The 12,604-nt window shown below is 32.3% G+C and overlaps 2 protein-coding genes across 2 annotated transcripts in view; both read right to left on the bottom strand.

Annotated features, from left to right (window-relative positions):
* The window catches only part of LOC132627017 (uncharacterized), a 13,670-nt gene extending 11,885 nt beyond the window's left edge, over nt 1–1,785 (bottom strand). The window contains exons 1-2 of the mRNA XM_060342066.1: nt 1,463–1,785; nt 1,032–1,121 (exon numbers count right to left, since the gene is read on the bottom strand). Coding sequence (XP_060198049.1) covers nt 1,032–1,121; nt 1,463–1,735 — 363 coding nt within the window. The 5' untranslated portion in view covers nt 1,736–1,785. The remainder of the gene's footprint in view (nt 1–1,031; nt 1,122–1,462) is intronic.
* Nucleotides 1,786–7,629: 5,844 nt separating this feature from the next.
* On the bottom strand, nt 7,630–12,126 carry LOC132627016 (WAT1-related protein At4g08300-like). The gene is made up of 7 exons (XM_060342064.1): nt 11,816–12,126; nt 11,357–11,419; nt 9,910–10,026; nt 9,008–9,245; nt 8,740–8,898; nt 8,461–8,612; nt 7,630–8,086 (listed from the first exon to the last, which is right to left on the bottom strand). The coding sequence occupies exons 1-7, from the start codon at nt 12,010–12,012 to the stop codon at nt 7,864–7,866; spliced, it is 1,149 nt and encodes a 382-aa protein (XP_060198047.1). The 5' UTR covers nt 12,013–12,126; the 3' UTR covers nt 7,630–7,863.
* Between the last annotated feature and the right edge of the window lie 478 nt (nt 12,127–12,604).

Here is a 12,604-nt window from a genome sequence, read left to right as displayed (position 1 = left end):
CTGTACGTGGAATGATTTCCAGTGAGTAAAGTAGTCTGGGGGAAAGATAAGCCCTACCCACTATCCTTTCCCCCAAAAAAGGGGCCCGTCCTCGAGAGGACTCAAACTACAACAACTATTTAACTAACCAAAACCACCTCCCCCCATTATTGTTAACGCAATATGTACGGCTTGCGCAAAAAATTCACTATATATTCAACATTATTGGAAGCTATTATAGATATATGACAAGAGCTGTAAATTCGCTTCATTTTGTTCTCCTATAAAAATCTTTATTACATGTTGTGTAGTGTGTCCTGCTGGGAGTAGAATTAATTTCAATATTATCTTGATTGTTTATTGTTGGATAAATCAAATAGCGGGTTTATTTTTACTGGTTAGATGGAATAAATCTAACTGTAATTTCAGAGCACACGTGAAAGCCATTGCAGAGATTTGGTGCGTCCATTGTTCAAAGCCATCACTTTCAATGGATGGAGTTCTGCTAAAAGCTCTTTCATTCTGAAGCTCTACAAAAAATGTTCTCTTCTTTCTTCTTTCTTTTCTAATTTTCATACAGATGCATCCAGACCATCAATACTTTTACGTAGCCACGTGACGTCAATCCAACCTACTACTGAAAACTACTGGAGCATTCGGAGATGATTGAGCCCCACACTTAATATGTGTGGTAGTTCACCAGTACATGATGGTAATTTGATGAATTTATCATGTATTACACGCAAGATAAACTAATCCTGGAAAGTGGTACTTCCCATGGAGGGTCGATTGGTTTTAAGAGATAGAAAGTAGAGGAAGAAAAAGGGTGTTTTTGCAATCCTTTACCTACACTCTCTCCTATCTCCCTACTAATAGACTCCCGAGTTTTCTTGGGAAACAACATTAAAACTAGTACAATATGTTGCACTTCAAAAGCGGATAAAAGTTACCACAATTGTTATGTTCCAAAGGTTATAATAACATCACACTCAAAACAGTACCACAAGTAACATACAACACAACGAAATGCAACAAAGAGAAGCAAATCAAACCTCAGTGCCATCAGGACGAACTCTAGCCAACACAGGTATTTCATATTGATAAGCCTTCTCCCAATCAGGATTGCTACTTATATCTCTAACCTGCCAAAACCCATAAAATCAAACTTCAAAAACCATTGCAAAAAGTAACCCCTCCATCCCATTATTTTTTTGTCATATGACTTTCAAAAGGTGAAACTTATTACTCCTTCCGTTTCAATTTGTTTGTCTGATTTTAACCTCACACGAAGACCTGAATTAAAGATATATCAAATGTACAAAAATGTCCTTTCATCTTGTCATCTTAAAACATGTCAGAATTAAAGAATTGCCAAAAAAAAAAGAAAAAAAAGATTAAAAAGAAAAATAAGACAAATAAATTGAAACAGGGGAGTAATTATTTTGTCCTATGGCATTCATTTAATTATTTAAAAGGGTAGAACCTGTAATTGAACATCATGGAGAGAAATAGGAGTTGAAAGAGAGAAAGCAGCATTGAGTTTTTCTTTGAGGCCATCACACAAACAACAACCAGGCTTTGAATACAGTATTAACTTTCTTGATGTTGAAGAACAAGAAGAAGATGATGATGATGATGAAAAAGCCAAAGGGCTAAAAACCCATTTGCTTTTTTGGTAAGTAAGGATTTTGACTCCTAATGCTTGGTTTAATGGTGGTCTTACAGCACTAAATCCAATTGCAAGTCCAGTTGCCATTGCTGCTTTGCTTCTCTTCAGTCCTCCTAACCCCAAGACAAAAAGGTTGTGAATTTCACAAGAAAATGACAATAATGGTCCCTTATATTTGAGGCTAGGCTCAAAATAGTCCTAAAGTATGCATTGAATCATTTTGGTCCTTTAAGTTTGCCAAACTTAACACATTTAATCTCCGCCATTTAGATTTCACGTAAGAATGGAAATTAAGATTTAACCATAAACACCAAGAAAGCCTCATCAACCATAAAATATACAACACAAAAAATTGCATTAGACAATAAGAATATATTTAATAAAATAGCAGAGATTACACCTTAAAAAGTTGCACTAGACTCTAGAAATAAAAGATAGGAAACTATAAAATTGTACTTCTAAATGTGAGTTCTCAGTACTTTTATTTTTATCATAGTTCCTGTCAAATCTAATAAGTAACGTTTGGTATATATTTGTGAGAGACTAAGGACCCGTTTGGCCGTAAGAATTATTCACTTTTTTTCGATTTTTTTTTTTCACTTCAAAAATTAGTATTTGGCCATTCAAATTCCAAATACAACTTCAAGTTGTATTTGGAATTTGAAAAACAAGAAAAAATTATTTTTCACTTTTTTCACAACCATTATAAGTTTATTACAACAAAAAAAATGTTATTTGCAAAAACTATGGCCAAACACAACTCCACAGCTCCAACTCAAAAATTTCAAAAAAAAAAGGGATTTTTTTTTTGTTTCTATGGCCAAATGTCTACTAATAATATTAACTTAATACAAATTTCAAGGACCAAAAATGTTGAGTACATAATTAAGGGACTATTTTGTACCTATTTTCAAACATAAGGGACCATTTTTATCATTTTCTCTAAATTTCATTGCCTGTTTGCCTTTTTGCGCCCTGAAGTTTGCTACTCTTTGCAATCAACACCATATCGTCTCCAATTTTGGCAATTTGGCACATAGTTTATGACGTAACTCAAGTGACCAAGTTTGCATGCGAAGCTCCATTTTGGGGTGGGCTTATTCTAGGTAAATGTTATGTTTTTTTATCCTTTTATCTAAAATATAAGTTGGATTATGTCATTGTTGGCTAGCGGTAATATTAATGTTACTTTACCTAATGACTCTTCTCTTTTCTTAATTGTTTAGTCTATTACTGAAACTTTGAAACTTATTCGCTTGACTGATTTGATCGAGGGAATAATGAAACGTACCGAAGGCATAAGTAATTTATAGCCACTTCGCCATAAAATGTCATTGAACTGTTTTTTGCCAACAAAACATTACAATTTTTTTTATATATATATATATATATATAATATTAGCCAGTTATGGCCCGTGCATTATTGAAGTCTGAAATTATTTTGTTTAATCTACCTTGTTTTAATATGAAATTGCAGATACTAAAAATTAGTGCATGTAAGTTATTATCAAATCAGCTAAAGATAACATAGCATGCTATTAGCTGGATGCCTTTTTAATACATCAAACCTGCAAACATCAATACATCAGTAGAAATATCCGAATTGTGTTTTATCTAACTTATAACGCATGATTATTTTCAAGAGATCTTGATTTTACAAGCTTGAATTCTAAGAGCTAGACATCATCAATTCTACATATGTTGCTTCGTGAGTCCGGAGCCTAAAGGGTATAAAAATACACGGTTTTTACCAAAAGGGAACGTTTAAAATTTATTATACCGAAAGGGGTATATCGTGGGCTGATCCACGATATACCCCAAATTTTATTTTTTAAATTGTCAGACAAACGAACGAAAAAAAAAAATTTAGTAGAAAGTGTACTACGTGCAAGCAAACAGGTCATAACAAGAATCGATGCCCTGATAGAAATCAGTAGTTGTTGTTGCTTGTTGGTTTTTATGTTTTTTCTTAACTTGTACAATTGTTGTTTCTTTATGTACTCTTTCAAGAATATATAACATGTCTTGTGCAGTTTAATAGTTAGTATGTAGTTTAACATTTACCATTCAGTTAATGTGTGACGTTTATTTAACTTATATTTAATTTTTTATTTCTGTTCGCATATATAACACATTTAATTATTTGCATGTGTTAAAATATTTATTTGAGTTAATCATGCTTTAAAAATTTAAAAAATCAATAATTTTTTTTATTAAAAACATAACCGAATATGATTTAAATCTAGACAACGTCTTATAGAGTGAGTATTTGGAAAACGAAAAAAATTTCGAAAATTTATATAACTTGTATAACGTGGACTGATCCACGTTATACAATTTATATTGTATAACGTGGATCAGTCCACGTTATACTTGTAAATATTTTTTTTTTTTTTCGTTCGTTTGTCTGACAATTTAAAAAATAAAATTTGGGGTACATCGTGGATCAACTCACGATATACCCCTTTCGATATAATAAATTTTAAACGTTCCTTTTTGGTAAAAACCGTGTATTTTTATACCCTTTAGGCTCCGGACTCTTGCTTCGTTTATGTCATGTTGTATCTCACTTGGTCTAATCCCTTCACAGGCCATCATCAATTCTCCTACTCCAAGCTCCTCCTTTCTCCTACGAAGATGTGCTTGCTGATGTGACTCGTGTTTCTGCACTTACGTTTCCCACTATCATGTTTAGTTAGTTAAAATAAAAACAACTAAAGAAAGTTGGATCCAATGAAAACCCATATCACAGGTCACAACCAGTTCTAAAGTATTGCTAAATATTCAAATTCATGTGCTCTATGCTCAAGCGACATACTGGGGTTTGAAAGTGCAATATACAAGATAGGGACAATGTTTTGATATTAATTCTTCCAAGCTATAACGTAATATCTTAAGCATAATTCAAGTTTATATACGACACAACTTTCTAAAAAGGGGAAATACTTACTGGTACTACAGATGGTTACCATTATATATATACATAAGCAACAAAATCTCATATTCCAAAGAATAAAAAACTTTTAGACATAGGGAAAAATTAATCTAAGGTATTAATTATGAGGCAGATTTGAGAAAAAAATAATTCAAGATTTTCAGTTAATACATATCTTACGGCATTTCTCCATGCTAATCCAAAGAGAAAAGATAGTATAGGCTGAGAGATCCTGATAACATTCTTTTCTCTATCCAGTAAGAATGTAGACAAGTGCCTATGAGTTTACGCATGACTAATAATTTAATGCCAGGAATTCAAGTGTAAGATAATGTGACAGTACACAACTTCATGAATCACATATGAGGTTCGTATTACCTCTAAATATATCAGTATAGGTAGGAAATTATTTAGCAGCATTAGTTTTGCATTCTCTGAAGAATTCTAGATTCAACTTAGCACAAGCCTTCGATGATTTTGCTTAACTCCGTCATCTGCAGAACATTTAAAGAAATACATTAGTAAAAATACACCAAATATAAGCAAACAAGTGCATAATACCAATTTGGTAGCTGGGATAAGAATATACGGTTTATCTTTCTTATTTATATAGAAGTATATAGAACAGTGATAGTCCAAATGGTATACGGTAAAGTCAAGCTGAATATGTGGATATCCGAAAAAGATCATGGAATCAATGAGTAAATTATTCCTATAATTGAGATTATGTGAATAAAGCAAGCAACTAAAAGAATGCTCTCCTACCCACTCTAAAACTTATTATTAAGAAGTCAAGTTCAAATCAAAATTGACAGAATGACTAACAAATTAAGTCAAGTTCAAATCAAAATTGACAGAATGACTAACAAATTAACACTTTTCTTTGTAGAGTTCAAACTCAGATCAAAATAATTCCTTCTGTTTTTTTTTTTTTTGGGATGTGAGCAGTATTTGTTAGTTAGGAACTACGAACTACGCTAGTTACGGACTACGAACTATCAAAGTAAAAGTCATGGACAATAACTATATACAAACTAAAAGACGTTTAACCAAGCCAAAGAATGCAGACAACTGAACTAATGAACAGTTAGTAAATGTTTTTTCACCCTTGTCTTTAATATGGAAATAGGAGACAACATATAATTATATATAACGAAGATTTTAGTTAGAAATGGATTGTTATAAACTGTTAACATTTTTTTCTAGTAAATTTGCAATCATCTAGCAATCTAGAGACACTGCTTTTTCATCAGGTTGTTGCACTTGGATATACTCATACAAGGTTCAATAAAAGTAGAATATTTATCTAATTCTATTCAACGATTTCTTAAACGATGCTACTCTATATAAATCACTGTGCAATACTTCAAGTGAAGCATAGATTTCTCCCTCGTGCTACTTACAATCTTTATTTTCGGTCACCTCACCTAGATCCCTCAAAATCTAACACAATTTTTTTTAGCATGTTTTGATCTTCGCGGCAAGGTCCTAAATTTTATTCAACAACAACAAACTACAAAATCATTGCATCGCTAGTTCTAGTATACTAAAAAATTTCAAAATTCTTTCAACTCAATTTTTCAAATCTGTAAGAAAACATAAAAAAAAAAAATAACGATATCACTAAATTATAAGATTTGGAGGTAAATTCAATATTAATTGGTGGTATTTGGTTATGTACTACTTCTTCCACATTTTTCTTTTGGTCCTATTTAGTTGACTTTTCTGAATCTATTTGTGTCTTTGCATTATAAATATCATTTACTCAGCAAGGGCTGGAATTTTATTTCAATTCCATTTGTCCCACATTTCCTCTTTTGAAAAAGGTGTTTTGTTTCAATTCCATTTAACTCAACTATAATTTATTATTTAAATGTGATACTCCGATGGAAAATAGCACAAGAATAGAATATGAGAGCGTTAATAAGGTCTGCTTTAACTTGTCCTCAGCATTCGAAGATCACCTCGGAGTAAAGCAAACAATGGAAGGAGAGGCGGTGAAACCAAAGGAAGTAGATACACACGATGTAAGACAATTGACACGCGGCTGTTTAGATTTGCGTTGAAAGACACGTTTTCTAGATATTATGTAAAGTCTAAAATGCCCTCAGCTTTAATTTAATTGCCTGAGAAGCAACCATGTTGAAACTGGCTCTTCTATAAAAAATATAGAAATTATTCTCAATGGTTGGAATTCGTTGAAGATACATAAAGGAGGCAATAAATAAAATTTGAGAAAGATTGGAGATGATTTGAACTAGTTTGAAGTCAAAAATTCATAGTCAAAATTGAGTTGAAATTTTCTTCACCGCACATGTATCTTACAAGTATATATATGGATATACACTGATATATACAAGATACATATGGAATGAACAAGTGATACATGAAAGATGCACATTTATACATACAGAAACTTCATCTTCTTTCTTTGAACTGTAACTCAAATTTCAATTCAAACCACATTAAATCTCCACCAAATCGTCTCAAAATTGAGATTAAACTCCTTACCGTATTCCCAATCTATTCCAACAATACCCACTAGAAACAAATTCCAATTTCTAAAACTCGAAATTTCAAACACAAGATTACGCGAGTTTCAATTGCTTTTAATGAGTTTAATTAGCTCATCATCTTTACTTCCCAAGTAAACAAGCAATATTCTATGCACAAAATTAACTCCAAAAGATGTACCCATCTATTTTAACAACACTCGATCGAAACAAAATTCAATTTCGGAAAAAAAATTCATGCTAAACTTAATCTCTGTAGAATTGTCTAGGAGTATCATTGATTTGAGTACGACTATGGTAAAGATTTGAGTTATTTTATATTTAAATAAAGTGAGTTTGATCATGGAGATGCGATTTATTATGTCTATTTATTTGAACATTGATTAGGATAGAAACACTATTGATAGTACAAGAATTGAAGGAATTCGATTATGAATTATGTAGATTGAGGTTAATTGGGAGCATTGGACGTCGTTTAAGCAAAGGTTAAAGACTAGGTTATTTGAAATGTACTTCTTTTATGACATTGAACGTAAGAATGTTACTACTCATTGGAGGTAAAATAAAACATGTTCATTTTTCATACCCTAGTGGAGAGACCACTCCTTGACTTTGACACAAAAAGTAGATGGCACACCTTTTTCATATTAGCCAACAGTTGACAACATTAGTGCATTGTTTCAAAGCAACACTTGGAAATTTTAACATTGCAACAAGTCAAAATTAAAATTACAAATTTAAAGATACTGCTTCTTTTATTTTGGTTGTTAGAGCTCTTGGAAGATTGAAGAAGCCTTCTTCTCAGCTGGGATCTTTGATTTTACAATGGTAACATCATCAATATTATCATCAACGATGGTTGACCTTTCTTTTATGTCCACAACTGGTAATTCTTGGTCTTTGCCAATAATTTCATTTCCTTTCCCCTCCTTACTCTTACCCCACACCACAGAGTAAAGTCCAATGACTATGATAATTGCTCCAATTAAGCTGAAATTGTTTATCGAAAGAATCAAGAAATAATTAGATAATTAAAAAGAAATGAGAAAGTGAGCTAAGAAAAAAAAGAGTAATGTGACGTGAAATTGTTAATGTGCATTCAGTTGAACAACACGTGTGAAAATCTACGGATAAACATGTCAGTTCAATTTTCACTGTTCCCCTTCTTTATTTGACAAAGAATGATTTGATATTAGACTTCAAATTCATGACTTGGTTTCTACTAAATTTAATAAATTATGTCAAAATCGCTAGTGACAATCTAATAATCTTTATAAAAAAAATGATTTGATGATACTTAACTTTATCGTCATTAGGAATTAATAATGATGAAAAATGAGTGGAAAATGAGAGAGAAAGATTACCTTCCAAGGTGGACTGACTCAGCCAAGATAATAGCAGCAAGAATTGAAGTGATAACCATACTCAATGGGCTAAAGGCTGTCACAAACACTGGCCCTTTTACTTTATTAACCACACTTTGCACATAATATGCAATTCCTGAGCAAACAATACCCTGCCAAACACAAATTATATGCTCTAATTAGAATCTTAAATTGTAAAACTAGTACCAAAAAAAGTTATAATCACACTTGTGGTAAAAATTGAGTAAATTAAGGTAATTTAGTGGGAAAAAAACTTACAGAGTAAGCAGCAGCAAGGAGCCTAGAGTCAAAGCCAATAACCCAAGCATTCCAATCACGTTCCATTATAAGAGCCACAATTCCACCTTCCACTATGCCCATCACACATACCCATGCAGCTAGAGATAATTCTGCTGGGTACTCTTTTAATGTCATCGACTATATATATATAAAAAATAAAAAATAAATTAATAAATCATATTAAAATTTAAATGAGTAAAATAAATTTGTTTGAGTCCTTTATAATAGAATATAATAAGTAACTTACTTGAACAATGAAGAAACCTGACCATCCAACAATGCAAGCAATGAGCTCAATGGTCCCGGCAACCCAGTTCACGGGGGTGGCAGCCGCGACTTCATGGTGGCCGACACCGTGAGAACGAGCGACCAAGTTGAACATTGGCCCTTTGTAAATAGTCATCACCATTGCTCCGCCCACTGTTATTATTGTTCCTATCACCTTTGCCATGCTTGATTTCTTCTTTAGGTTTACTTTCTCAATTCTAGTCATAAAAAAAGAAGGAAAAAAAAATTAGTAACGTTCATGAGTTCCCTATTCAGTTCTACAGAAAAATTGGAGTTAACTATTAATTTCGCTGCTAAATTGCTCCAACATAAAATAATTTTTTGATAATTCGTCACTACATAGAATTAGCGATGAATTTTGTTGTTTAGCTACAGAATGATAGTTGGTAATTCCTAATTTTTTTAATAGTGATTTTGTTTGTATTTTCTTTTCTCTAGTACTAGCTAGTACTACACTTCTGTTTGTTTTGATATTATTTTGTACTATAAAGCACAATCTCAAATAGTAATAGGTAATAATGTGCCAATAAACATAAAACATAACTACACAACCAACCACTAACTTTTTGAGATCATTGCTTTCCAAGTGGGAAGCAACTTTGCTTATGTGAGGTCATGCTTTTATAACTTATTACTTTTGCAATGAACTAGTAGTATGTTTATGGAATAAACAAAGGGCATCAAAAGCTACCATAGCCCTTTATTTCCTTCTTTTTTTTTTTTTTTTTGGTTGTTGTTGGTGTTTTGCTGATTCTAATGGAGTAAAGCAAGGTTGTCTGTCTACTGTCCATAATTAATTATGAGAGATTAATTTAATACCATCGCTATAAATTAATTTTGATAGAGAAAAAAGAATAATACCTGAAAATGACAGCCAGGAGAAAGGTTACTGCAGGGAGGAGATTGACAAAGGCAGATGCATATGTTGCAGTTGTGCTCTTCAGTCCCAGATAGTACAAGTTCTGATCAATCACTGGCCTGAAATTCCATTTATTTTAAATTTCATTTAGAATTAGTATATACAATCTACATAAGGTTTAAAAATCTTCCTAGTAATTGTTAAAAAAAAGTTTTATTTTATTCCGTGAACAATATCTCTCTGGAACCATTTTATTATGCTTTAATAGTACTATAGATGCCATATTCTTGATCGGGGTGTCGATTCATCAATAGAATCTATAACCCTATACTCAACTATATTGATATTGTTAAACTTTTTTTTGTCTCTAGTACATAAACTTTCCAAATAAATTAAATATATAGAACTAATGAATTTGCTTTCTAGCTAATTCGGAATGATTAAGACTTTGTTCGACGTTCTTTATTGAACTTATTTGTCTTGTTTACGTAAAGAATAATATGATTAGTGATTACTCTATTATAGGAAGTTGCTTCTATGAGTAATATTACAGTATTTGCTTTCAACTAAAGCTAACATCAAAAGATGAACGACAAAATGTGGAAACACTATCACCAAAATATGTCACGTACTAAATTTAAGAAAGAAAAGAAAAAGCACCTCTAAAGACCATAAAACAATAGAGTTTTAATTTATTCAGTTGAGTGTGATAATTGATTTAGTGAATATTTCTATTGGCATAAAACATATAATTGGAAAACATGGGAAACAATTATTTGTGTGAGTATGAGAGAGGAGAGATGGGTGGAGGTTGGTGCGGGGAGGGAGGGGGGGGGGGGGGGAGGTTAGGTAGGTAGGGATATAAGCTACGGTTTAGGGTGATGTGAATCTATATAAAGTTGTAGAATTTGTAGTATTATTCTTTAACCAAACGTTCTTTAACACTATCAAAACGTTTTAAAAATGAAATAAAAAATAAAGAAAGAAAATGAGAATCTTTAGGCACATGGAAAATATCTCAGGGTCATATATTGATTGTTAAGTGGTGAGTTTGTTAGAAAGAACTCAAATTACAATACAAGGGGAGCTGATAAATCTTATCTTAATGTTCAAAGTTGGATTTTCATCCCTTTCATGCAAGAGTAACCTTGTAGGAAAAAGTTGGACAATTATATACTCCTATGTTTCTACAGTCAGTTTGATAAATGACGAAATGAAGGCCAAAACAAAAAGCTGAAAAAAATATTATATGAAGAAAAAGATGCTACAATTAATTAAGAAATTGAAAAGAGACATCAGAATCTCATGCGTTTATATGACTGAATAGACAATGAAATTTCAAGACAGAAGATTAAAAAAAAAATTCGGGCATATATTTATACTTGTAATTTGCTCACATGTAAATTGAGCAGAATACAGATTACAGAATGAGTTTAAAAGACCACTTACTCTAGAAAACCAAGAGCCACTATCTTAATGAAGACCCTGAGTGTCATCTTTGGCCTTATTTTCCTGCAGACAAAAACAAAGCAAAATGAAGGTATGCTGTTAGATATCCGCAACATAATATTGCCATCACTATACTACTATGCAAGTCAAGTAATATGTGTCAAAATTTATGACAAGTTCTTAAATGGGGACGTTAGAGATTTAAAATGCACCCTCTCTGACTTCAACAGTTCAATATATATGGTATCAGAACATGCAACTGTCTTGAGTACAACTTAAACTTTTTGATGAGATGATCACATATTTCAACAGTGAATGTAATTGAGAAATATGGTTGTGATTCAAGCAAGAGTGTCTTGAAATACAAAAACAAAAAGAACTTTTCTTGGTTGCAACTACATATCCCCATAATTCTACTATGGATGAAGCGGACGAATAGAGAGAGAAAAGGATAGAGACCTTTCAAGAACGATAGCAAAGGGTAAAACAGCAATGGTTGCAAATACATGTCGATAGACAACAAGTATCCAGTGACTCATTCCCCTTTTGAAGCACATCATGGTCACAATATACATCCCTGCATACCCAAACTGCAAGGACAACATAGCCAAATAAGGCTTCACCTTGTTGAGGAAGGAGGCAAATGCACCAGCCATTTCTCTCCTTCTCTTCTTTCTTTACACACAAAGAAGGGGTTTTAGGATGGGGTATGCAAATATAGGAAGTGTGCCCCTTTTATACACGAAGCAAAAGGGAAAAAGCTTAACCAAGAATATAATAATAATAAGAGTTTTAAATTAGAAATTGAAAACCAAAAAATAGTTTAAGCTTATTCATGGTTGCACTAACTCCTGTTTCTCCCTCCCCCCAGGCCCTCTTAGTAGATTCCCCTTATCCATTTTAAACAGATTATGTTATGTACATCCAATGTAGTATCCATTCTTCAAGCAACAAAAGAATCTTTGCTGTCAACTTAAAATAATTAAAGAGAGAGAAATAAGAATGGATGAAAGAGGGTTTTCTTTTTCTCTACGTAAATTCTTTTGCTGGAAAAAGAAAAAAAAAGTAGTTTAATTTTTTTCTTTTGTCCTTGTATTTTGTGAAGGTGGAGTTCGAACTATTGACCACCAAATGCTGCTAGGGTTTAGTGGGAGATGATGTAGGTATAAAAGATGTGTGGTCTTTCAGAGAAGTGGGTAATGAGTGGACACTTTTCTTGAAAATGCCTCGACTGATTATGTTGCAGTT

The sequence above is a fragment of the Lycium barbarum genome, chromosome 2 (genome assembly GCF_019175385.1).
Source record: "Lycium barbarum isolate Lr01 chromosome 2, ASM1917538v2, whole genome shotgun sequence".
NCBI lineage: Eukaryota > Viridiplantae > Streptophyta > Magnoliopsida > Solanales > Solanaceae > Lycium > Lycium barbarum.
This window is presented reverse-complemented; position numbering and strand designations above follow the sequence as displayed.

Coding starts and splice junctions, on each gene's coding strand:
- LOC132627016 (XM_060342064.1), bottom strand. CDS start 12,012: ATGGCTGGTGCATTTGCCTCCTTCCTCAACAAGGTGAAGCCTTATTTG. Junction 11,420..11,815: donor TTTGCTATCGTTCTTGAAAG/GTCTCTATCCTT, acceptor TTTTGTCTGCAG/GAAAATAAGGCCAAAGATGA. Junction 9,246..9,909: donor CTCCTGGCTGTCATTTTCAG/GTATTATTCTTT, acceptor TTTTATGACTAG/AATTGAGAAAGTAAACCTAA.